Here is a 26,171-nt window from a genome sequence, read left to right on the forward strand (position 1 = left end):
ATATATATATATATATCTATATTACTAATACAATGATGGAAGGGTTAGAACCTCTATCAAAGCTTTTACTGCCATCTATATGTCCATTGGAGAGATTGCCCCTGTTGTTTTCATTTCTTTTAGCATCCTGCCCCAGATGGTACCGGTTAATATAGGCATTTAATGGTGCCATTTGGCACAGGAAGCTAACAGAAACAACAACAGGGAGCAATTAAACTTTTTTTTTTAAGAGTTGGGAAGGGTTTGAACCTGTCAGATACGTTTACTGTTTGAGACCCACAGGAGAGATGGTTCCACCTAGGACAGGAATCTAGTGGACTTTATCCAGCAGTGACACAGGCAGCAATAACAGAACGGAGGTTCTAACTAGGGATGTCTCGATACTGATACTAGAATCAGGGCATTTTCATGAGTACTTGTACTTGTGAAAATGCTTCGATACGTAGTGCCGTTTTAAATTTTTTAATTGGTTTGGGCTGTTTGTACACGTGATCCGCCCAGATCACTTGTATAGCAAGGTCCGCCCCCTCCCCGCCGTGGTTTTTGGGCTCCGCTGCTCTTCTCTGGGACCCGGGACTACGGCACAGCAGTTCAGAATAGAGAGTGGGGAGCTCTGCTTTGTGATCAGTGACACAGGAGTTCTGTATTCCCAGTGCTTCCTGTGTCAGCTGTCACAAACGGAGCTGAACAGAAGATACAGCACAGCAGTGTGCTGTATCTTCTGTATTGGAGGGCAGGCTCATAAAAAGAGCCTGTCACCTCTGAATTATATCACACAGGGGCTTGTTATCCCCTGTGTGGTATCAATAAAGCTGAGTGAAAAAAAAGTGATAAAAAATTATAAGATAATAAAATAAAAAAGTGATAAAAATTAAAATAAAGTACTAAAAAGGTAATAAAATAAATACAAGTTAAAATAAAAATTTATAGGGTAAATTCACCTTCCCAAGTAATTTGGGAAAATGTTACCCACTTAAATCTGGCCAACTGTTCCCCCCGCTATACTTACCTTTTGGTGATCGGTCCTTCCCCTCCGCCAGGTGTACTATCTGTACCTCATACTGCCATCCAGTGCAACCCTACACAGTGGATTTCAAATTTCACTCAGAAAATGCAAGCACTCTACAGACGGTGCAGTCAGGTGACCCAATACGGTTTTGGTTAAAATAGTTTTTTCTATCAGGACAAATAAAATTATGGATTGAGTTACAGTTCTTCGTAATTATAAAGAAACTGCCAACTGCCCTAAAATCATTAGTCTGTATTGTTTTAGAAAAAAGTCACATGTCCCTTTAAGAAAAAGTATCGATAATTGGTATCTGAGGGAAAGTACTTGTACTTGGTCTTGAAAAAATGGTATTGAGACATCCCTAGTTCTAACCCTTCCACACTCTAAGGGCTCATGTCAACAGGTGTTGTTTTCCTGTATTTTGAACACACGTTAAACACGGGTCAGCAAAATATCACTTACTTCAAAAGAGCCGTATACATGGCAGTTCAGAGGCTACTTCTGGCCTGCTTTGTGTTGCGCTGCATTTTGTTTTGGATGCAGCATGTCCTTCTGAGGTTTGAACTGCAGCAAAAGCAGGTTGCAGACAATGTGTGTTTTTTTTACATTTGGACAAAGCTGCATGTGTATGAATGGAAAACACAACGCCTGTCGGCTTGTACCATAAAATTAGAAAAATTAGTTCTTCTACTTTAAGGGCTGAATAACACTTTTGCATCATGATGATGCTTTAGTGTGTCGTGATGCTATTCGTTTTGAATGGCACCTCAGGCGATGCAGCTTTGCTACACATGCATTGCACACTGAAATTTGCTACTGGCTATTCTTTGGCCTCTGTGCTGGTGGGAAAACACACAGACCAGTACCTGCCATTTTACTCCCACCATCCTCTGGATCACAAGCTGGGAGTCATCAGGACTCTACATCAAGGGACAGAGAACATCCCCACCAGCACAAGGGGAAGGAATTCAAACACCTCAGAAGGGACCTTAAAACGTGCGGGTATCCAGACTGGGCCTTTGTCAAAACAGAAAGAAGAGGTGTTTAATAAACATCACACCCCTGTCTGCTTTACATCCAGCAACACACTGAGACAACAACTGGTTCACCCAAAAGACCCAACACCAAAACACAAGATGAACAGCATTGTGTATGCAGTCCAGTGCATTGAGTAGTGGTCAGAATTGTATGTCGGTGAAACAAAACAACAGCTACACCAGCGTATGGCACAGCATAGAAGAGCCAAACTCTCTGGTCAGGATTCAGCAGTATACCTACATCTAAAAGGAAAAAAGGTCACTCCTTTGAAGACAGTCAAGTATGCATCCTAGGGAGGGAGGAGCATTGGTTTTTAACACCTCTCTCTGGGCGGGTTAATAACACCTGCTAGCTCCAATCATGCAAATGCAATCAACATCATACCTTCGTAAGTGCTCTGACCCCATGCTGGTTATGATAGACAGAGTATGTGGATAGGTGCAACATTTACCATATTTATTCCCAGATAATTTTTTGTACAAGTCATTGAGAAAGTTAGTGGGATGACCAGCGAAACGTCTCCATAAAAAATACAGAAAGTCCAGTTGCCTTGATTTATTTTTTTACAGATATACCATGCAGTGATATCCATGACAGAATCATGCCTGTTTTTAATGCAGTGCCGTCCGAGGGCCCAAAGATCACGGGGGATCCAATATTCCGTTTCGGCCTTACCCATTACGCACAGAGATTTCTCCAGATTCTCTTGATGATATTATGTACTGTAGATGATGATATATTTCAAGTATTTGCAATTTTATGTTGAGGAAAATGATTCTGAAATTTTTAGACACAGCCTATAACAGATTGGTGAACCTCTGCCCATCTTTACTTCTTAAGCACTCTGACTCTCTTAAGGTGCCCATACACCTGATGATTATCGTACGATAATCGCGGGTGATCCCGCGATCGTACGATAATCGGCAGGTGTATGGGCAGCGTGCGACCGCATTTACTGTACACACGACTTTCGTCTTACGAGAACGTTAGAAAACCTGCCAAAAATGGTACAATTTTCGGTGGGTTGGTAGCGCGATCGCAAGGCGTAAGCGCACAATGCCCGCTCAGCATTGCAATCATCAGCAAGCCCTCCCCTCAGGGGGGTGGGCTTGCGATGATCGCAAGTACGATCTGCCTGTCCATGATGGGCAGTTTGTACGGAATTTTTATCACCTTACAACCATCGCACAACGAAAGTCGTGCGATGGTTGTAAGGTGTATGGCCAGCTTTAGATGCTCTTTTTATACCGAATCATGTTACTGACTTGTTGCTTATTAACCTAATTAGTTGCAGAATGTTCCTCCAGCTCTTCCTTTTTAGTACCACTTACTTTGCCAGCTTTCTTTGCATTCTGTTTTTATGTAGATTTTACACAGCGTACTTATGTTTTTGAACTTGGGGCTGTATATTATGGAAAAGAGTGGAAAGTTTTTGTACTACTGGCATGTTTGAGTAGTCCTGATACAATAGGGTGAGTGAGTGTTGCCACCCTAGAACTGGAAGTATGTTACTGGCAGGATCACCAGGTAAAAATAAAGGAGAAAAGCTTGCAAAAAAGAAAACAATGCAGCCACAACATCTAGGAACAGGTTTGCTGCAATATATTACATTTTTGTTTTTAAGCATGCTTTAATTGCCCCAAAATACTATATATTAGTGCAGTTGTGCTTCAAATTTCTGAGTTGAAAGACTAATAGGGGTATGGCAGTTTTCATGGCAGCTGCAGCAGCCTAATTCACTATTGCCAGCAATTTTAAACTGGGAATTGCAGAGAAATCATGGAAGAAGGCTGTCAGGGGGCATTCACTGTCAGCAACTGTAACACCCTGAATGCATGACCCTACAAAACACAGTCCGGACACATTTTCAAAGCTTAACTGAACAAACTGAAAAGAGAAGCTGATTGGTTACTATGGGCAACTGCTCCAGATTCTGTTTGCTTCAGTTTTTTCCCACCCAATGTTCAGTCACGTTTAACCGGACTTGCTTAGCCATGGCAGCACAGTGGCTAGTGCTTCTGCCTTGCAGCACTAGGGGTCTCTGGTTCAAAATCCTGGCCAGATAACTGTCTGCAAGGAGTTTGCATGCTCTCTCTGTGCTTGAGTAGATTTCCTCCCACACTCCAAAGACATGCTAGGTTGATTGGCTTGTTTCTAAATTGTCCCTGTATGTATGTATGCATGTGAGATAGGGACCATAGCTCCTTGAGGGCAGGGACTGATGTGAATGTGCAACTATGTAAAGCTCTGCGTAAATTGTAGGCATTATATAAATACCAATAATAAACCATTGTGGCCTGTAAGCATTAGGGATGTGCCGATACCGAGTATTTGGGCAAGTAATCGTACTCGCCCAAATGCTCCGATACCTTTCCCGATACGGGAACTTCCAGTCAGAGGGAGATTTCCTGACCGGCAGTGCCATGAGGGAACATGGAGCCAGGAAGCTCCATGCTGTTTGGCTGGCTCAATGCTGATTGGCCGGGAAGCCGGCTTCCCAGCCAATCAGCAATGAGCCAGGCAAACAAATCTGATAACATGGTGACACAACCCCTACATTGCAGACAAATCATTCCTCTCACATAGATCCTCAGCAGCAGTCATTACTGTACCAGTCCCTTGGCCAGCTGGGCAGACACCGCTCTCCAGGATCTGCCCACGTCTCCTGTGTGAACAGCGCCAGCACCGCATGCTTGATGCTGTTAGAGAATGTCTGAATGAGAGCACTGGGCAGTGTGCGCATGCGCAGTAGCAGGCTGAGGGACGATCACGTGTGCAGATCTGCAAGAGCAGTGTCTGCCCAGCTGGCCGAGGGACATCTGTAGTATGGTAATGAATGCTGCTGAGGATCGATGTGAAGGGACTGAGGTGTCTGCATGGTGGAGGTTGTGTCACCATATTATCAGATCTGTTTGGCCGGCTTTGATGTCGATTGGCTGGGAAGCCGGCTTCCCGGCCAATCAGCATCGAGCCGGCCAAACAGAATTGAGTCGGCTTCCCGGGCAATCAAGAAGCCAGGCGTTGAGTAATGACATACCGCCTGGCTCCCTGATTGCCCGGGAAGCTGGCTCTATGCTAACGGAAGTACCGGTACTCACCATCGGCGAGTACTAAAGTATAAATATCGGTATTCCGAAAAAACGGAATCGGGGCATCCTTAGTAAGCATGAATTTTCTATGCCGACCTATTTTTCTGAATCTTCAGAGGGGTTATGTGGTCAGTTTAGGTGTCACTATAGAGAATCTCTGTGTGGTTTCGGGCTGTATGGCTACTACCTACCACCATAATTACCTTGATGTGTGCCTATGGCAGCTGGTGGGCATTTTCTTGTAGTACAATGTGAACTGCTGTGGAGAAAAATGTCCTTGTCAATAGCAGCAGGCAATTTGTTGCAGACCAAAATAGGAGCTGCTAAAGTGAGGAGGCTGAAGACTGGTTAATATGTGGATATGGGGATCAATACCAGTAGGAGTATTTACTTCCTATTAAAAGGAGAATTATGAGGAGAGTGAAATACACTTATCCCCAAAATTAGAGCCAATGTGACACTGCAGCTATCTATTGATTGAGAACTGAACGATCACATACTACTGATTGCTCAGTTCCCGATCATCTCCCTGCAGAGAGTGGTGACTGTTAGTCACCACCTACCGCAGGGATTTTCTTCCCCCCTCCCCGATCCTCCAGCGCTGACTGGAGGGACAGACAGGAGAGGGGGCGGGCACAGCTCCAGAGAGCTCCAGCTGTCAATCAGGCAGCGGGGTGGATCCCAACAATATTGTCAGGATCTTTCCTGGACGCAGCACGGCTCTGCACTGTCAGCATACAAAGTGCAATAGCCCACTATATACTGAGCTTTGGGTCCCTAAAGAGAACTATGGGAAAACCGGTGGGGCCATTGTTCTCTTTAAAAGTGCAACTGAAGCCAAAATGTTTTTAGTTTTGTATAGAGAGGAGAGGGATTGGACACCTGTCAGGTTTTTTTTTTTTTTGCTATCTGTGTCCCTGTTAAGGAGCATCATCCTCTCCATTTGTCCTGCTAAACATTATCAGAAAACGTGATACAAAATTACAAATTTTGGAGTTGTCACCAGAACGGAAAAAGATGGGAAATCGTCCAATGGAGACACTAGTTTTGGTGAACCGGCTGACCACCATCTCATTTCCTGTCCTGGCTATTCAACAGGACGTAAAGGGAAATCTCCCCAATGGGACACAAATGGCAAAAAAATCTAATCTCATTTTTCTTTTTTTAGTAACCCTGCGAAGCCTGCAATAATGAGTTTTGCAAAATACTGAATTTACTTTGTTAGCATTTACATGCAAAGAATGCAATTTGAATATCTTTCTATATTATTTGCCTACGCGTTGTGTAAACCTTTGAAATTTGATAAAATAAAGAATTTATTACAAAAAAAAAAATCTAATGGGGATATGGCCCTCCCTTATTCTACTTAAACTATGACCTTACTTATCCATTATTTAATTCCCCCCCACAAAAAAAAAAAAAGTTATACTCGCCTGCCCACGCTTCTTCCAGATTCACACTCTGCAGCCCTCAGGGAGCCGCAAAGTTACTACTGTAATTGACTTCGTATTGCGTTGCAGTACCGCACGTTAACGCACACCTTATAGTGCGAATAGATTTTAAGGGAGAAGGTAAATAAACAATACTATTACCAATGTAAAATCATCCTTTACAGCACATAGGACAGTTCGCACATCAGTGACTTCTTAGTTGTTTTTGGTTAAAGACTCATAACAGCTGTAACTGTACCTTTAATAAAACAAATGCGTACAGCAACTCCTCTATGAATTGTATGCGCGGTCATATGAGAGGCCAGCGGAATGTGGCCATGTGACCATGTCACCGTAAAGGCACTTGCTGCATCACGTGAGCACCACAGAGTTCCCAGTCAGAGCCGTAGCGAGCGGCGGAAGTTGTGGTTGTTAATGGATTTCCGGTGTCCGGAGGACGGTCGCCCCCCTCAGGTCTCAGGAGAACCAGACCGACTGACAGGAGCGCTGCGAGGTGAGGGAGGTTCTGCCTGGGGAAAGAGGAGGCCACAGCGAGCACAACACACAGCTGTCAGCGAGTCCTGATGGTGTAAGGGTATGTTCGTCCACACCTGACCGATAACTGTCTGTAAGCCGTGCTACCCATAGCCTAGTCATTGCCAGCTCGGGGGACTAATGCAGCTCTGTCATGTGACTGTATACTACTTGCAGAGCACTGCCTTGTACTGCAGTTTTAAGGACTATTACTAAGGCAAGTGATTAGTGGAATACTGGCACAGTCAACAGTGGTCCCTAATGCCTATGTCACCAGTGATCACTGGTATAGTGACTCAGTCACTGGCGATCACTAGTACAGTGGCTCAGTGTCCGGCGATCACTGGTACAGTGACTCAGTGTCCGGCGATCACTGGTACAGTGACTCAGTGTCCGGCGATCACTTGTATAGTGACTCAGTGTCCGGCGATCACTGGTATAGTGACTCAGTGTCCGGCGATCACTGGTATAGTGGCTCAGTGTCCGGAGATCACTAGTACAGTGGCTCAGTATCCGGCGATAGCGATCACTGGTACAGTGACTCAGTGTCCGGCGATCACTTGTATAGTGACTCAGTGTCCGGCGATCACTGGTATAGTGACTCAGTGTCCGGCGATCACTGGTATAGTGGCTCAGTGTCCGGAGATCACTAGTACAGTGGCTCAGTATCCGGCGATCACTGGTATAGTGGCTCAGTGTCTGGCGATCACTGGTATAGTGGCTCAATGTCCGGACATCACTGGTATAGTGGCTCAGTGTCCGGAGATCACTGGTATAGTGGCTCAGTGTCCGGAGATCACTGGTATAGTGGCTCAGTGTCCGGAGATCACTGGTATAGTGGCTCAGTGTCCGGAGATCACTGGTATAGTGGGTCAGTGTCCGGAGATCACTGGTATAGTGGGTCAGTGTCCGGAGATCACTGGTATAGTGGGTCAGTGTCCGGAGATCACTGGTATAGTGGGTCAGTGTCCGGAGATCACTGGTATAGTGGGTCAGTGTCCGGAGATCACTGGTATAGTGGGTCAGTGTCCGGAGATCACTGGTATAGTGGGTCAGTGTCCGGAGATCACTGGTATAGTGGGTCAGTGTCCGGAGATCACTGGTATAGTGGGTCAGTGTCCGGAGATCACTGGTATAGTGGGTCAGTGTCCGGAGATCACTGGTATAGTGGGTCAGTGTCCGGAGATCACTGGTATAGTGGGTCAGTGTCCGGAGATCACTGGTATAGTGGGTCAGTGTCCGGAGATCACTGGTATAGTGGGTCAGTATGGCTCAGTGTCCGGCGATCATTGGTATAGTGCCATGTCCAGTGTATACTATAGTGTATGTACAGGTAATGATGATCAGCATGGTTGAGATAGGAGTGGACTGTGACAAGCAGGATGATCAGCATCATTCAGTGATCCGGGCTTTACTACTGCTGACAATTCCCCCAGTAATCTCACCCACAAGAGGTTTCCTAAATGGGACAGCCAGTGAATGAGTCACATGTTTCCTAGAAATCTCCAGCATTCTATGCTATTTATTTACAGTTCTAGTCTGAATGCAGCTCATGCTCTGAAGCAGAAGTGAGGCATCTTTGTGTTCTCTGAGCTGGTAACCCAGAAATGGGCCAAGTACCAAAGATCAGGAGTCCTCTCGTCTCCATTGACAACAGTAAACAAGATTAACAACTTTGGCTGCCTGGCTCCTGTGGGTTGTACGGTCCTGGTGTATCGTACAATGTTTGTACTGCAGTTTTTCCTCAACCTTTGTTAACCAGAAAGTTATTTTCCAGAAGCATGCTTGCAGGTGGAATGTACAGAGACGTTGTTCAGCCAACTCTTTTGAGGCCCAGGAAGCTGATTATCTGTTGAGCTCAAAGAAGTTCTTTACTTGTAATTGTGCTTGGGCAAGGGAAACCTGTAATACACTGTAGTTCCCCCAAAAGTTTGTATCCTAGGAAGGATGGAGGATAGTATGGAGAAGTTTTGTCTGTCCTAGTGGTGGCCTTTGGAATCTGCTGTCTACCTAAGGGTCAACCACAAGATGGCCAGCCCCCTGTATAATGTTACAGCCATCTGAGGCTACCTTGCACATTTCCCTGGTGCCTTTACTAGTCACAGCAAAGAAATGTCTTATGATACATAATGGGTCAGTGACTTGTCATTTTCTACTGTGCGTTTCCCGCTGTATTTGTACACTGTATTTTACAAGACCATTGTTAAGCTGGTTACTGGTAAAAACAAAATCACCCCTGGTTGGAATCCGATCTGTCAGATCAACAAAAGGTTATATTGCTTTGCAGAGGTTGGGTAACTACGGTATATATAATTAAATATCACTTGCATAGATTTTTTTTTTTTTGGTAGGTCGCCATTCTACAGTATGTGCAGATATAAATAATTAGAATCTGACTGTGGTTAGCCAGCTGTTCATTATTTTAAATTTAGGGACGTTCAGATCTCCCCCCTCCAAAACCATATTCCTAGTTTAAAGGAGAGCTATGAGGTGAGTGAAAATCACTCATCCTCATAGTTCAAGCCGATGTGTGACAATGAAACTGTCACACGTCGGCTCAATAGATCGGGAAGTGAGCAAACGCGTACCGTCGCTCGCTCACTTCTTGATCATGTCCCTGCAGTCTCGGCTCCCTGCAGGAATTCCCCGCTCCCCCTCACCGCTCTGATCCTCCAGCACTGAGACGGGAAGGGCTCTGCTGGCTCTGCCTCCACATAGGCAGAGCCAGCTATCACTTGCACAGCTGTGTGGATCTCGACAGTAATGTCAGGATCCATCCCGGCTGTCGCGGTCTCAGTATATAGCGGGCAGTAGCTCGCGATATACTGAGCTTTGGGTCATGGGAGGAGGTTAGTATATGTCCTCCCGTGACCCTTAAGAGAACTATGGGGAAAAACACTTACACCCATAGTTCTCTTTTAAACATATTTTTAAAAGGCCCAAAGAGCTCCCTGAGGTATCCCATAGCAATCCTTCCCAACCTAGCCGTCTTCTGCTTTTCAGATGGATACTAAATGCCTTAGTTGCCATTTGCTTAGATTTATTAAATAATGGTCAGGCTACATTTTTGATTCATTGTCAGCGTGATTAGTCTTTGGAAGCTGGTTACAGATCAAACTGCACCTCCTGCTTTTATTGCATATAGTGTACTATATGTGCTTTAAATGCATATGTTACAAGAGTTCTGCAGTTTATCAGTCTGCCCCTCTCAACTCCCTTGTATCCACTTCAGTGACTGATACAGTAAAGAGTGTTATTTTAACACATCTGTGTGTCAGAATGTTGCCACCCCTCTCTGCAGCTCAGCAAAAAGCTGGGCCTCTATTTTCCACCCTGCCGCTGGCAGATGTATTGGCCGTATATGTTTATATTCTTATTTTCAGAGGCAATCACTCATACATTTTTTTCCAGGGAAACTCCAGACCAAGCACATGTTTCAGTCATTGGCCTCAACCCTTTCGTGGCCAGAGGTCATTAATGCCTAAGGCAAATTTAGCAGCATCAGTTGATATGATAATAACTTTAATTTTATGGAGAAAGACTTAATAATATCTGGACTAGGTCCCGGAGCCTTTGTAGAGTGTTGGGCTGGATGAAACCTCCATTTCATGGTCCACATCTTACCTGGTATCCACATCTCCTTGTTAGTCTCAGCTTTGCACAGGTCTTTATATATGGGAGCTGACTGATGCTCAGGGCCGTGCCTATAGCCCTTTATTCTGCTGGGTGAAAAGGCTGACTGCTCACAGAACACTGAAAGGCTGTCTTGAGGAACCCAATAGGGGACACCCTGTTAGTCAGGAGCTGAGATGATTTTAGTTAGTTGTCTGGCTAAGCAGATGTTTTGTTTTTTATGCGGCGTACTCTGCAAAGCCTTCCTATATTGAACTGTGTTTGTTGTCTTGCTGAATGAATGTGCAGGACAAACCTACTTGGACTGTTCCTGGGTGTCCTTGTTTCATGCATGGGTTACTGTTGCCACTACCAGATAGCCTGTGCTCCTTACTGTGTCACCCATTCAAGTTAATGATCGTAAGACAGCAGCTGCATTTACACGCTGGCACTGCATGTGATCGTATGTGATATGATTACATGCGGTTAGGAATCAATCACTCTTTCTGAACGCATCGATCGTGAAAACGCTTCCTGATGCAGGGATCCCTAATCGTGCCTAAACATATAGGTGTGAAAGGAGCCTTAATGCAGACCTTTACCCATATCTTTAAAATAACAACAAAGGCACCTTTAGAAATGTTTAGTGATGACAATCTACAAACACATACTTCTAGACACTTGCCAGCTTTGTAGTGTTTGCATATTATTTCTCTTTTCTTTCCCAGTCTCTTGACAGTGGTCATGTTTGCTAAGGGCAGATTACTAGCTCTCCTATTACAAGGTACCTTTCCCTGAGATCTCCCAGCAATGATCTGCTGATGACAAGGCAATCCCAGTGTGCATTGATTTGGCAAACCTGAAGTCATTTGCCCTTTCAAATCGGAAAGTGAATGCTCTGCAAGTGTAAGTATTTCAATATCGCAGCATTTTACACCTGACATGTCTATGTTATTATTAATCATCATACATAGAGGGATGCATTGGTAGAATTTGTTTTTTGAGCGTTAAGGTCTACTTTAAGGTGCCACATGCAGCTAGCATTCCCTTCATTGTTTTTGTCTGTAGAACTTGGGGCTGATATGCCTTGGCAAAACACTCCAGGCATTGTAGCAGAAGCATTGTGCCTTGTCAATATGCATTTCAGTCAATTCCAGTCTAGCTTTTTTATGCTTTTCTTTCATCCTGCGTCTTCTTCCTTTGAGCCCACTGTAGCTCAAAAAGCGACAGATGATGCAATCAGACACGGATGTACCTTGACCCTGGCTTTCAACTTGGAAGTTTTCCTTGGCTCTTCGTGCACCATACTAACCATCTGTCAATTCTGCTCTTGTGACCACATCCAGGGAGGTTGACTACACTCCCATGAACCTTAAAGGAGAACTATGAGATGAGTGATTTGCACTCACCTCATAGTTCTAGCCGACCTGTGACAATGAGATAGTCACAGGTCGGCTCAGTAGATCGGAAGGTGAGTGAACACATTCTGGGTTCGCTCACCTCTCTATCCTGTCACGGCTCTCTGCCGTGACAGGGGGAGGGGCTGGATTCCCCTCTCCCCGCTCCGATCTGCCAGCGCTGACTGGCAGAACGGACGGGGGAGGGGCGGGTACAGCTGGCTCTGCCTCTAGATAGGCAGAGCCAGCTGTCACTCACGCAGCTGGGCGGATCTCGAGGTCGGGATCTGCTCCGGCCGCGGCGTCTCGGTATACCGCGAGCTGTAGCTCGCGGTATACTGAGCTTAGGGTAACAGGAGGATGCTAGTTTGTGTCCTCCCGTTACCCTAAGGAGAACTATGGGGAAAAACACTGACCCCATAGTTCTCCTTTTAAACTTCATAACAATACTTGCAACAGTAGTCACAGGAACGTCAAGCTGCTTGGAGATAGTCTTATAGCCCTTTACCTGTGACACTGCTCCCATAATTTTTCATTTTGATCTCCTCAGACAACTCTCTGCTCCGTGTTCAGTGCGGTGCATACTATGATACCAAACGGCTAATAAGTAAATACTTTGCTCCACCTAAATAGACTGACTACAAGATTGAAGACCTCTGTGAGACTCATTACTTAAAACCGTTATCACTATGACATATCGCTATGATTTACTTATTGATAATAGTTTTAGGGCCATCAACAAATCCAACCAGGCGATTTTACAATATTATTGTGTAATTAGCAACAATTTGTTTTTGCTTTACTCTATTACAAACCAAAAGGCAACGGGGTATACATGAGACGATTGTACATTGTGAATATACTGTAAATTCACACCAGGCTTGCTCTAAGGTGAAGAACAAGGTCAAAGCAACACAGGAATAAATACTTGTTTCATTGATTGCTGAATGGCTGCACATATCTTGCGTCGCTCTTTGTCACATGATGGCTTTTTCCATTATGTCACAAGTGTGTTTCTCCTTGGTAGATGTCTGGGTGAAAGGCACAGCAAGTGTACGCTTGTAAAATGTTTGCTGATGAAAAGATCCCTGTTTTTCATGGGAGTTCTTTCAGTCACACATGGAATGTTCTGAGTATTTATAGAGAAACGAATTGAAAGACATACTTCTAAATAAAGTGCATTTTGTGTGTGAAATAAATGGAATAAAGTTTTTACATTTTAGAACTATTACATGCACATTTGTTGAATGTTCTGGATTTTAATGGGGAACTCTGGGAAAACTAAAAACGTACCCCATGCACTGCAGGGGTTAAGTGCTTGTTTTGTCTTGGGGGGGGCTCAGAAAAAGCTGTATTACTTACCTGATCCTCAGTCCCTCTGGGCTGCTAGATAGGGCCTTACAGCCTCTTCTTGTTCCCTGGGCTCTGGTGGTCTAAGGATCACTGAAATCAGGTGTTATACATTGACCTGCATTAGACGTGAGCATGCCAAGGGACATACCACAGCGAAGGGGGGCGAGAGTGGAGTGCTGACCTCCAGGGGACTGAGGATCAGGTGAGTCAAAGGGATTTATTTCAGCCCCCCTAGACAAAACAAGCACTTAACCCTTGCAGTGTGGGGATAGCCCAACTGCAAGGGGAAAGCTTTTTTAAAGACAGTCCTACAATAATCCTGCTGTTGTCCTTAGAAATTCTGGGGTTTTTTTTTTGTTTTTTGTTTTTTAGTTGTTTCCCAATCCTTCTCTTGCCAATTTCTGATTCAGTTTTAAAAGAGAACAGTATTTGCATGATATCCCTGGACTCATACGGAACTGCCTCCCGGTGTGCTCTCCTGCAGAGATGCGAGGTCTGGGTTCCCTCTTTTTTTCACTGTCCTGCCATATTGTTCCGGGTCCAGAATATTCTTTCTCCAGCCATTGGTCAGCCAGTGCATTTTGGGTGCATGAGCGCACGCATCTGGTCCGCACAGAATCCGGACATCGTGTGAACAAGCCCTAAAACCCTACCTGCTAACAATTTTTAGACTCTGTTTGTTCTGCTTTAATGAACTTTGTATTTTTAATAAGCCTTCTAATTCAAATACTAACATTTTTTTGTTCCGTTATAACATCTAGAAATGTTATTTGTGCCGAAGCAGTACTCTTTTTTTTCCTTTTTTCTCATGAATTACTTATGAGAATAGCAGTACACGTGCTGTGTCTAGGTACTCCTGTGTATTCAGTCTCAAAGCTATATATCTCCAGTGTCAGATCTAAGACAGTGCTGCCTCTGACTGCTGGTCTTTGGAGATCTGGAGTGAGATGTCATGATGTCACTATCAAAACTGCAGTACAAACTTCTCCCTGCTTCTGCTTTATCACTTTTATGGATCTGTGCTTTCTTATCCCAGGGTCCAATCAGTATTAAAGACGGGCCTGAACAGTACATTCTTGACTGATATGCATTTGCTCTGCATTAAAGTGTCCCTAGAAAAAAATACTTACCCCCAATACCGAAACTTCCGGTCAGAGCGAGATTTCCTCTGTCTGGCAGTGCAGCGAGGGAACGTGGAGCCGGCCAAACAAATGACCTGGCTCCCTGATTGGCTTTGAAGCCGGCTCCATGCTAGCGGAAGTACCAGTATCGGTACTCGGCATCAGCGAGTCCCGAAAGATAAATATCGGTACTCGATATCGGAAAAAAATGGTACCGGTGCATCCCTAATAATATTATATATAACTTTTTTTTTTTTTTATGAGTAGGAAGAGCATGGATGTACAGTAAACCCATAGTAACCGATCAGATTTAGGCTGTTTAACCGCTTGCTCTCCATCCGTTGTAAATGAACAGACGAATGGCAACCTCCTATCACCGGGCTCATGTAAATCAGGTCTCCCACTGCTGATCTCTCCTCCGATGCTTGAAGACGGAAGTGATGTGTACTGCATCACTTTCCTCCTTTTTAGCTGTCATTTATCTGGCTGCTATAGCCAGAGAAGAAGCGGGTGAAGCAGATCTCTGCCTTAACAGCTTCTTTGGGGGTACCTAGGTGACAGGGGTCTTAAAGAACCCTGATGTCTCTATAAAGAGGACCTGTCACTGTATGTGTGCTATCACATAGGGAGCTTGTTATGTGCTTGTGATAACTATAAAATTAAGGGTAAAAAAAAAATGTTAACCCTCCCCCCCACGCGTGTGCGCACATATAAACGTAAAAACGCGTCAGGTGGGTCTACGTGCGAAAACAACAATTACACCACACTTGTTGCATATCACTGCAAATGTCGGAGTGAGAGCAATATTTCCAGAGCCATCAATCACTATTAACACTAAACTGGTGAGCGGTAAAAGCTTTTAAAGCGTTGCATATGGCCAATTTTGGGTGTAGCATTTTTTTGCAATTTTGTGGGCGTGCACAATTTTGAAAGCTTGACATGTTTGGTGTCGATTTTCCCAATGTGGCCCCATCTTTTATATTTTATCAAAAATTGGGTACTAATGTTTTACAACATTTTTTTTTTTTGGTCCTTTTTTTTTATTATATAGTAAAAAAAAAAAATCCTGTTGTGATTAAATACCACAAAAAGAAAGCTCTATCTGTCCCTGAAAAATGGTATAAAATTATTTTCCATACGGCATTGCTTGACTAAATAAATGTCAGTCAAAGTACCGCAGCGTTGAATACTGAAAAATGGCCTGGCCAGGGAGGGAGATTAACACTCCGGTGAGCAAGTGGTTAATGTAGAAAAACCATTTCCAGTTAGAGGCTGTCCAGTTCCAGTTTGGTGAATTTGTTGTTTATCTTTTATTTAATAATGTCTGTAGGAAGTGAGAGTTTCTTGAAAAGTATTCAGTACTAAGCAGCAGCAGCTTTTGTTTTTTGTGGCAGTTTTACGGTCTGTCACTCGTGAAAAAGGAAAAGAGCGCAGAGTGGGCTATTTGTAGTCTGATCTTTGTGAGTTCCGGTGTAGTGAACATAATTTTAGTGATTGCTCTCCTATTTTGTTCTGTTGAATCTCCAATGCTGGGAATGGGGCAGGACAAACAGCGGCGGGAAGATGTCCTATGACATTTCTTTGAGAGTAAAGCAAAGCTAGAGAATTTCCTAAACTTGGCATATTCGTGCTTTACAAATTTGCTGCATACAGTAGTTGACTTTTACACCAGATACCGTTCTGTTCCACAAGTGCGAGGAAGCAATTGATACTTGAGCCTGCTCCCTATATTGGTTGGTGTGGATGTGAACATGATGCTGGATCAGGTTGGTCAAGAATGTGAGTGGACTGGACTGTAAAGTGCCCCATTTTTTTTTTTTTTTTTTAGCATGCACCTCCACTTCCACCCCATTGCCGATTTTGGGGGAGGGATTTTCAGGATGGCCTCTGTTCCTGAACTCTTCCTGCTGAGACTATAACACGGAAGTACTCCACTTTGGGCACCTCCAGCTTCAGAGCTGTCGAAGCCCAGGCAGAGATGCTGAGTAAACTAGTAGGTTGGGGCTTTTTGTTCTCAATCTACTTGTGTTAGTGACAGGGAAGATATCAGGGGTCTTCATAAAGAGCACCTGTCGCTGCAATCACATAGGGGGCTTATTAGTCCCCTTTGGATAGTAATAAAAAGAAAAAAAATCTAACACAGACACATTTTAACTCCACATTTTAGAGGAAAAAATAATAAATGCACACTTTATAAAATAAATAATTATCAATTCATATTGTTTTGCATTGGAGCAAGTAAAGATTTGCGATCAGTGGCTTGTGGGTGCAATGCTCTGGCTCCTGCAGAGTCTTCCTGCTGCCCATGTCCATACTGAGCTACGGGTCATACTAAGAACTACAAGTCCCTCTGCAAAGGTGGCTGATGGAACTTGTAGTTTCTCCATTCACAGATCCTCTCACAGGATCTATGAATGAACGATGCGGCTGAGTGGGCGGAGCCAGAGCCATGGACAGTGGTGCCTAATTGAAAAACGCCAGCCTGTGGGGGTCATGGAAGGGTTAATGAACATTCCAATATGTTTGTGCACATTTGACTAGATTTATCAATGAAATATAAACATAGTGACATGTGCTTCTAAATGCAGTTGCTTTAGATTAATAATTGGATTATAAATAAAATATATGTAATATGCAGGGAGGGGGAGAGAGAACATTAACTTTTGAATAAAAAGTGTGTGTGTGTGTGTGTATGTATATATTAGGGATGCACCGATACTTGTCTCAGTGCCTATACTATTTGGGCGAGTACCCATATTCGTCCAAATGCTTTCGATACCGGAACTGCTGGTATCAGGAAGCCGGGCGGCGATTGATTACATGCCTCCTGGTTTCCTGATTGGACGGGAAGCTGGCTCCATGCCAGGGAGCATGAAGCTGGCTTCCCGGGCAATCAGGAAGCCAGGGGGCGGGTAATGACTGGCCACCCAGCTTCCTGATTAGCTGGGAAGCCGGCTCCATGCTCCCTCGACACACACACCGATCAGCCCTAACATAATGACCACTGAGAGGTGAAGTGAATAACAATAACAGTGATTTATACAATGGCACCTGGAAGTGGGTGGGATATATTAGGCAGCAAGTGAATATTTTGTGAGGGCTCAGGACCTACCAAAAGTGGTCCATAGAAGGAAGACTGGTGAACCAGTGACAAGATCATGGGCGGCCAAGGCTCATTGATGCACTTGGGTAGTGAAGGTTGACCCGTGTAGTTCGATCAAATCGAACAGATATTGTAGCTCAATTTGCTGAAGACATTAATGCTGGTTCTGATATAAAAGGCATCTGAACACACAATGTATCGCAGTTTGTTGCATATGTGGCTGCGTAGCCGCAGACCAGTCAGGGTGCCCATGCTGACCCATGTCCACCGCCAAAAGTGCCTACAATGGACACGTGAGCATCAGAACTGGACCACGGAGCAATGGCAGAAGGTGGCCTGGTCTGATGAATCACAGGTTTTTTTGTTGTTGTTTTTTTTTACATCTTATGGATGGTGGGGTGCATGTGTGTCACTTACCTGGGGAAGAGATGGCACCAGTATGCACTATGAGAAGAAGGCAAGCCGGCGGAGGCAGTGTGATGCTTTGGGCAATGTTCTGCTGGAAAATCTTGGGTCTTACAGTTCATGTGGATGTTACTTTGACTCGTACCACCTACCGAAACATTGTTGATGATCAAGTATACCCCTTCATGGAAATGGTAGTCCCCGATGGTAGTGGGCTCTTTCAGCAGGATAATGCACCCTGCCACACTGCAAATGGTTCAAGAATGATCAGAGAAACACGAGTTCGAGGTGTTGACTTGGCCTCCAAATTCTGCAGATCTCAATCCAATCGAGCATCTGTGGGATGTGCTGGAAAAATGAGTCCGATCCATGGAGGCCTGGCAAAGTATTTCTTAATTATTATTTTTTTCCCAAACAAACTTATAGGCATTACGTTTCCAAACAGCTGGCTCCAACTCTCTTAGCTCAGCTTCCTTGAACTTCTTGTCCAGTACAAGATCACAAGGACAGCACAGTCTCCCGCAGCTGTCTATCTGCTAGCTTGGAGGAGAGGGGAGTTGTTTGCCTTGCTTGTGGAAATACACAGCTTACTAGCACATAGAAGGGTGGTCCCATAGGACTTTTCAAGGAAAAGGAGCCATCCTAAAACAGGATGTCATGGCCAGTGCTCAGGGGACCAGCTGATTCTGCAAGAGACTAAAACTTTTAAACATCAAGAAGCAGCATCCATTGTAAGCAATTTCATCAACATTTGAAATAGCGTAAAAACCTTTTGACTATCACTTTAAGGCTGTGGTGTGGAGGGCCAAAATGGACCAAAACATTGTTGGCTCATTTCAATTGCTGCATTATAATCCTGTAGGGCGTGTACCCCAAAAAATGTTTCGCTGGGTTAGGTAAATGGAAGATCTAGACAATCTTTCTGTGACTGTATTTGTAAGCTATCGTCCAAAAAACGTCCTGGATTCTGTCTCTTCATTGCACTTAGTTGAAGATTATAATATCAAATTTGCAGTAAGTTGTACCGGAGTCGAGTTTATTTTGGCGGGTTTCCTTTTAGAACGGAAAAGTTTTTGCCCTTGTTCATGTTTAGCGTTTCATATCAGAACACTGTAGCATAACATGTGTCCGTCTCCTGTACTTGTACCTTGTTATCTAATTTCTATTGAATGTAGAATGAAATATTCATCTGTTTTCTTTTTTTTCCTCAGCAGGTTGTTATTTGAAGGTTAATTTGGATTTCTCATAACTGGATTAAAAAATCTCATCCTTTGGTGGAGTGAAGCGGTTGGAAGGCAGGAAACGGAGGACGCCATGGCCAGCAGGGCAAGCTCAAGGGCTAATGGAGTAGGCCAGACAAAAATCTGTCAGTTCAAGCTGGTGCTACTTGGAGATATGGCGGTGGGCAAGTCCAGTCTTGTGTTGCGGTTTGTCAAGGGTCAGTTTGATGAATTTCAAGAGACCACTATTGGAGGTAAGAAGCATTGTTGGACCTTTTTGTCTTTGTTAGCAGAGGTTCAAATATAGCTGTTGCCTGCACATAGCATAGGCCGTTTTGTGAGCTGAAGTCCTACTCACAGGAAATGAAGGAAACTGATCTATGGATTGGTATCTTGATGCTTTTCTGAGGTTTTTAAAAATATTAATACATGTCAGTGGTTAGCACTCTGTGCGCGGAGTTTGTATGTTCTTCCTGTGCTTATGTGGGTTTCTTCCAGGTACTTTTGGTTTTCTCCCACACTCCAGAGACATGTGGGTTGGATAATTTTTCTACTGTCTAAATTGGCCCTAGTATGTGTATGTATTCACATGGGGTAGGGACCTTCGATTTATAAGCTTATTGAGGTTGGGTTCACACCATTTTCCGGACCAGATCTGGAATATAGTGCATTGCGTTTTTGCTGCATTTATACTGCGATTTTGCTGCGATTGAAAATGTTTATTTGTTTTTTTGTAGTTTTGATGAGTTTCAGTGCATTCCAGACGAGACAAAATATGACGAGCAGTATTTTTCTGGTCTGGAACAGACTGCGCTGGTAGGAACAGAGGCCAGAAATAGCATAGGATTACATTAGGATGCATTAGGATGCATTTTGGTTCCGGAAACAATCTGGTCTGGTCTGGAGGTAATCTGGATGTGGTGTGAATGGGCCCTGAAGGCAGAGACGGATGTAAATGTACAAAATGTAAATGCCTGTAATAAATTAACATGTGTGTTTCACACTATAAAGTGTCTCAATTTGGCTGAGCCAGAGATTCGTACTTTTGAAGCCCAACTCCAAATAAAAGCCATTCTCCAAATAAAAGCCATTTTCCCTCCCCACACAGCTCGCTGAGACTAACTTTCAAAAATGAAAAGCGCACATACCTTCATTCTAAATGTATTCCATATGGTCATGATACCAGCACAGTACTTTCCCTTCATCTCCAGCCTCATGCTGTGGCTGGGCTTTAATAACACTCTCACTTAAGCTGGCCATACGCCTATAGATTATCTGCAGATTTTCTATGGTCAGATGGAAAAAGTGAAACCGATTCTGTGTGGATGGAGGAATCTCCCACTGGGCCAAGCTTCAGTATCTCGCTAGTCGGCCCCGCTGGCTTTCAAAATACCTGAACAATCTGATTGGATGTAGTCATTGTTCAGGTGTTTTGAGAGCCAGTGGGGCAGACTAGCAAGATACTGAAGCTTGGCCCATTGGGAGATTCCTCCATCCACACAGAATCGGTTACACTTTTTCCATCTGACCATAGAAAATCTGCTGATAATCTATAGGTGTATGGCCAGCTTTACACTGTGAGCTTTAGGCTGCATGATAATCCTATGCCCAGGGGGTGTCCATGACTGCGTGGACTCACAGGAAGTGGAAGATTCTGGGGACATTCAAGCTGGAAGTGGAACAACCACTATCAATGAATGATGTGGAGACTGAATACAGGATTCGTCCTTTCATTTCGTATAGTGTCCTGACTCTGGTTATGTATTTTTATACAGCATTCGGTAGATCATTTTTAATGATGTGCACAAACTTGCACAAAACTATTACAGGAGCAAGTTAATAAAATGGTAAAACCATATAGCTAGTGAGTGTGAGAACCTCTGGGATTTTGTGCGGTCTTTGCCACTTTTGAAAAAAATGTGACCGTGTTCATTGAGACAGGAAGTGAGAAACCCCCAAATTTTACAATCGCAACTGAAACACCTTCACTTAGTCCGAACAACAGCTGGCGGCATTGTGGCAAAACGAAGGTGTCCCCACGGAGCAGGGGCTTGGTTATTACTGCAGCCTTTGTTCCTACACTACTGTGAACCTATCTGTGCAAGACTATTCTACTTGGATAAATCCAGATGGGTTCATTATGTGATGAAGCCCACAGGGACCTTTTTCTCCCCTGCATGGTACATTCACTGTTTATCACTTTTTACTTAAGCTCGTTGTAGCCAGAAGAGTGCTATGCAATCATATTTCTGTTCAGTCAACTGAAAGCCTCTCATGGCTTCTGTGTGAAATGAGTGGGAGGCTGGGACTGGTGTGCATGGTTCTGTGTAATCTGTGAAGTGCTGCATGGTATGTAGTCTCCTAAATAAATGACTCCCAGACTTCCATTAGACATGTTACACCAGATCCCATGCATAAACCTTCATTAAAATGGAAACATCCTTTCACTCTGTGTCCCAAGAATTTTGAAAATGCCTCAACGGGGAGCACACTTGCAGGCACAAAATATTTCTGGCATGTGCTTTGATCATAGGCAGTTCTTAATTACTTTTAGATAAATAGTAATAGATTCTCCATGTGGACAATGTCTTTGTAAAGGGCTCCCCTCAGCAGCACTACCTCATGGCTCCAGCCTTCTATTCAGAAATTTTTGTAAGCCGTCGGCTGGTGTCCGTTGCTAAAGGGAGTGGTGACATCACTCCCCTGGACATCCCCAAACCCAGCACTGTCACATGGGTAGAGGTCACATGTTCCCCCGAGGACACCAGAATTTGTTGCTAATTATGTGTCAGGATGCAGAGCACCCCCAGGTGGCGCTGGAGCCGGGTCCTGCAGTTCCTGTGCTCGCCTGCGGGTGTCTCCAGCAGCCAGGAACTGTAAGGAACCTGCAGCTCCAGTACTCGCCTGCGGGTGTGCCCCAGCTGTGACTGATCATCCCATCACCTGGTGCTTCCTGGGAGGGTATTTAGGCCCTCCCTGCAGTCAGGAAGCTGGGTGAGTATTGTGTTGCTTAACCTGACTGATGCCCATGCCCTGAACCTTGCTCCCTATCTGAAAACCTGTCACCGACCCGGCTTGTTACCCGACCACTCTTCATCAATCCTGTTCCTGTACCGCGCTGCCCTCCTGTTAACGACTCGGCTTGTACCTGACCACTCTTCTGGTATCCTGAGGCCTGCTGTACATCTGCAGGCCTGTTACCCCTCTTTGTTGGGTTTGTAGTTTTGTTGATGTGGTACCAATAAACTGTGCATATAACCCTATCCTGTGTGGGCATATTAATTTGGTCATCCTGCGTGGGTACCTGCATGTGGTGTGAGAACGCCTGTGCATGGTACCCTGACATTATGTCAAGAGGTAGGGGTGGCGTGGGAGCTCTGGTAATCTCCCTTTACAAAGACACTGTCACATTGCACAGAATGAGGTGGCTGCATTAGTTTTCTGGTTCAGGCTTTTTTTCCTTTTTTATTTTCACCTTGTGATCCTACCAGTAAAACACTTCCCATCCCAGGATGAGAACACCTCACTTATTGTACTGTATCGATGAAAGCTGATTTGCACTACAACCCCACCCCCCCCCCCCCCTTCTCATCTGTATTACATAGAAGGGAGGTGTTTTGTATTTCAGAAAGGATATCTGGGAAAGCTCATAATATTGTTTGATATTTCAGTTAGGTACACAGGTTGTTAGTAGGATGTCTGAGAGGATCAAAAGGTTTTGTTCTGTAGGGGGCAGAAAATGCACTATATCCAAAAAAGAAAACTTAATACAACCACCTCCCCTAACGACATATAAGCTGCAATATATGACCTATATGTTTCTGAGTTTAGATATATGTTAACCCTTTTGTGACCAGGGGTTATTGATGCCTATATGCCCAGACCAATTAACAGCTGGTTGACTTAACAATAACTGACTAATTTGCATGCCTAAATAAACTGTACATATTTTGTAGGCATAACCGGTATGAAGATCAGAAGTTGTAACTTGTTGTATGTTTGTCCTGTGTCAGCAACTCAGAAGATTAAAGTCAGATCAGCATGACTTCAACTTAACTAGCATTCCCCGGAAGAGCGTAGTACTGATAGTTTTTAAATGTCTTGCCGACTTGCTTTAAAAAGCTTGAACTGTTTATTATGTCCTTCTGGGACCTGGGTGGTGAGATCTCTGCCCTTGAGTTCCCAGATCTGCACACATGCTGCAACATTGGAGTCCGACTTTTATCGTCCTTTTGGATTTCCATCTGTTGTTTGGAGAATGAAATGAGAAATGTGGTCACATATACTTTACAGCAAGAGGAGTAAAGCTTTGGCGTGGGCAGGAGAAGACCTTAGAGCAGTGGTTCTCAACCTTTCTAGGGCCGGGACCCCTTGGTAACATTTGCCAAGTCGTGGTGTCCCCCACCGTTAAAATTTAGGGATGTTGCGGCTGCTGCAGCGACATCTGGCGGCGTGGCGCGAGAACTGACACTGCTGCGCTAGGAGAGGGCTAAGGAGGACTCTCACCTAGCACAACAGAAATCACACAGCGACCCACAGGTTGAGAACCACTGCTATAGGCAAAGACAGGACCGGGCTCTGCAGCTGGAACTAGAATAATTGGATTTAAAGTGTATGGCTATATAACGTATGAGGTACATACTCCGCAGTACTGTCACTGACAGAGCAGCACATAGAGTTCAGTGTAAACCATGAGAGTTACCCCTGATAAGATATACTTACTTCCCCTTCTCCAGTCTGTACTTCTCCCTCCACACTCTACTATGCTGGAGGACCTTGCGGTGTGTCACAGTCATGTGACCAGCTCCTGGGATGGGCGGGGTCGGCTGTGCTATGTGTACGCCGTACGCCGCCAGAATAAAAAAAAACAGAATAGGAATGCATAGCTAGATTCCTATTGGCTATTTCAATCTCCCATCGGACATTGTGGTTTCTCCCATTGGTTTGTACATCACTACAGAATGGACAAGTCTGCAGGAGGAACCACTGCATCTGCCAGCAAGCAGTGAAGCGCGCGGTGTTTGAAGACAAGGGCCATCTGAAAGATTAGCGTTTTCCCTTTTCTTTTAGGAAGTATGGTTTTGAGTACAAGTGACCCCGTGCTACCTCTGCTGAGCACAATGTAAATAAATCTGACCATATAGCCATAACAAATTCAGAAAAGCAACAACTAGCAAAAGTGAATAAATAATCATGGGAAATAAAATGTTTATAACTGTACATGTAAAATTGAAAAAACTGCTCTCCCTGAAAACGTCATAGTTGTCAGTTATGGGAGAGGACACAGATAGTGTTACCTTCTACTGACCACCCTGATTTTAGGGCATGTTGGAACAACAAATTACTGTGGATGTTTGGTTCAAAAGGCAAACTAAGTTACATATTAACAACCCTTCTGTCATCAGAACCTCAGGTCAAATTATTTGGTTTTATTTGGGGATCTAAGCAGTTCTTCTATTAAGAACTGTACAACATTTTTATTTTGATCAAGGTAATATTCTAAAGCTTTGAACCATAACTGCACTTGTTTTCCTGGAGCTCCTTTTACCCTGTCATCAAAGTATCATGGGAAATGCTAGACCAGTCCTCACTTCTGTTGCAAAACATCACATGTTTCCAGACAGAAATAAGCTTGGCAGGTTTCCTGATTGCAGACATGGCAGCGGGTAATGCTGTTACTGCTTATTGTGCAAGATGTGAGCAGCCTTCTCTCCTACAATTGTGTGCACTAAATTGCAATGACTGATAAACTGTTAATACTTCTAACAATTGGTTATATGTTCGCATAGTACTCCTCCATTTTAAGGGACCAGTTACCTAAAGCAAATTATGACCCGTTGCCCAACTTCCTGATTGGTCAGGAAGCCTCGGGAAGAGATCTTTCGATAGAAAACTGGCTTCCCAGGCGATCAGGAAGCCGGGCGGCGGGTCATGATCCGCCGCCCGGCTTCCTGTTAATCGGGGTATCGGTATTCGGTATGGGCGAGTAAAGAAAAAACTTTTGTTCTGTGGCATTTGGTGTATATTCAGTTCATTTGGGCTTCAAACTTTCAATTTCCATAAAGACATATTACACCCAATCCTTAAAATATAGATAGCCTCTACCAAAAATGTATGTTTAGGTTTTTATTGAATGGAGGTCATTTATTTCCTATAAATGACCTCCAGAAGGAAGTTTGGGGAAATCTTGTTGATGGACATACAAGTGGCAATAAAATTCAGAAGTTCTAATCCTTTTCCAATCTATCCAACATTGGGGGGAATAAGGTTTAAGCTGGGCTTTAATCACTTGATGTTTACATTTTTAAATTAATAATTCTTCACCTTTTTATGTTCCCTATAGCTGCCTTCTTAGCTCAATCTGTGTGTCTGGATGATACAACTGTAAAGTTTGAAATCTGGGACACTGCGGGACAGGAACGATATCACAGCCTTGCCCCCATGTACTATAGAGGAGCTCAGGCTGCCATTGTGGTGTTTGACATCACCAAACCGGTAAGAGTATTTTACCATCTTTATAAACTTAAGCTTTACACTGTATTTGCAGACATTCATGATCATCAGTGGTTTTTGTTTTTCTGCCAGTGATGAAGCAAGTTTACACTGCTCTATTTTAGTTTGTATGTAGCCTCTCAGCACATGAGCACACGCAAGCAGTTGTCTATATTGCCAGCCACTTTATGACCACAAATTTCAACACGTTTGATCATTTTCACTTAGGATAGTTATCAGTTATATAAGTGTTACAAGTTTTCAGGATGTACCATTGGCCCAGTTTCCTGCAGTTATTGCACCATGCCCTGCCAACTATCTATATTTTTCCAAAATGCTTTTATTCCCTGGAGAATATATATATATAT

General features: G+C 44.0%; 2 protein-coding genes across 2 annotated transcripts in view; one reads left to right on the top strand and one right to left on the bottom strand.

Annotated features, from left to right (window-relative positions):
• Positions 1-6,833, bottom strand: part of LOC108784956 (glutamate formimidoyltransferase-like) — a 39,963-nt gene extending 33,130 nt beyond the window's left edge. The window contains exon 1 of the mRNA XM_018553909.1: positions 6,826-6,833. The gene's annotated coding sequence lies outside the window, so the exon portion shown is untranslated. The remainder of the gene's footprint in view (positions 1-6,825) is intronic.
• An 87-nt stretch (positions 6,834-6,920) lies between these two features.
• Positions 6,921-26,171, top strand: part of LOC108784960 (ras-related protein Rab-5B-like) — a 33,140-nt gene continuing 13,889 nt past the window's right edge. The window contains exons 1-3 of the mRNA XM_018553912.1: positions 6,921-7,161; positions 19,306-19,565; positions 25,655-25,806. Of these exons, the coding sequence (XP_018409414.1) occupies positions 19,406-19,565; positions 25,655-25,806 (312 nt within the window). The 5' untranslated portion in view covers positions 6,921-7,161; positions 19,306-19,405. The remainder of the gene's footprint in view (positions 7,162-19,305; positions 19,566-25,654; positions 25,807-26,171) is intronic.

Source organism: Nanorana parkeri, unplaced genomic scaffold (assembly GCF_000935625.1).
Source record: "Nanorana parkeri isolate BGI_ZX_2015 unplaced genomic scaffold, ASM93562v1 scaffold134, whole genome shotgun sequence".
In the NCBI taxonomy this organism is placed as follows: Eukaryota; Metazoa; Chordata; class Amphibia; order Anura; family Dicroglossidae; genus Nanorana; species Nanorana parkeri.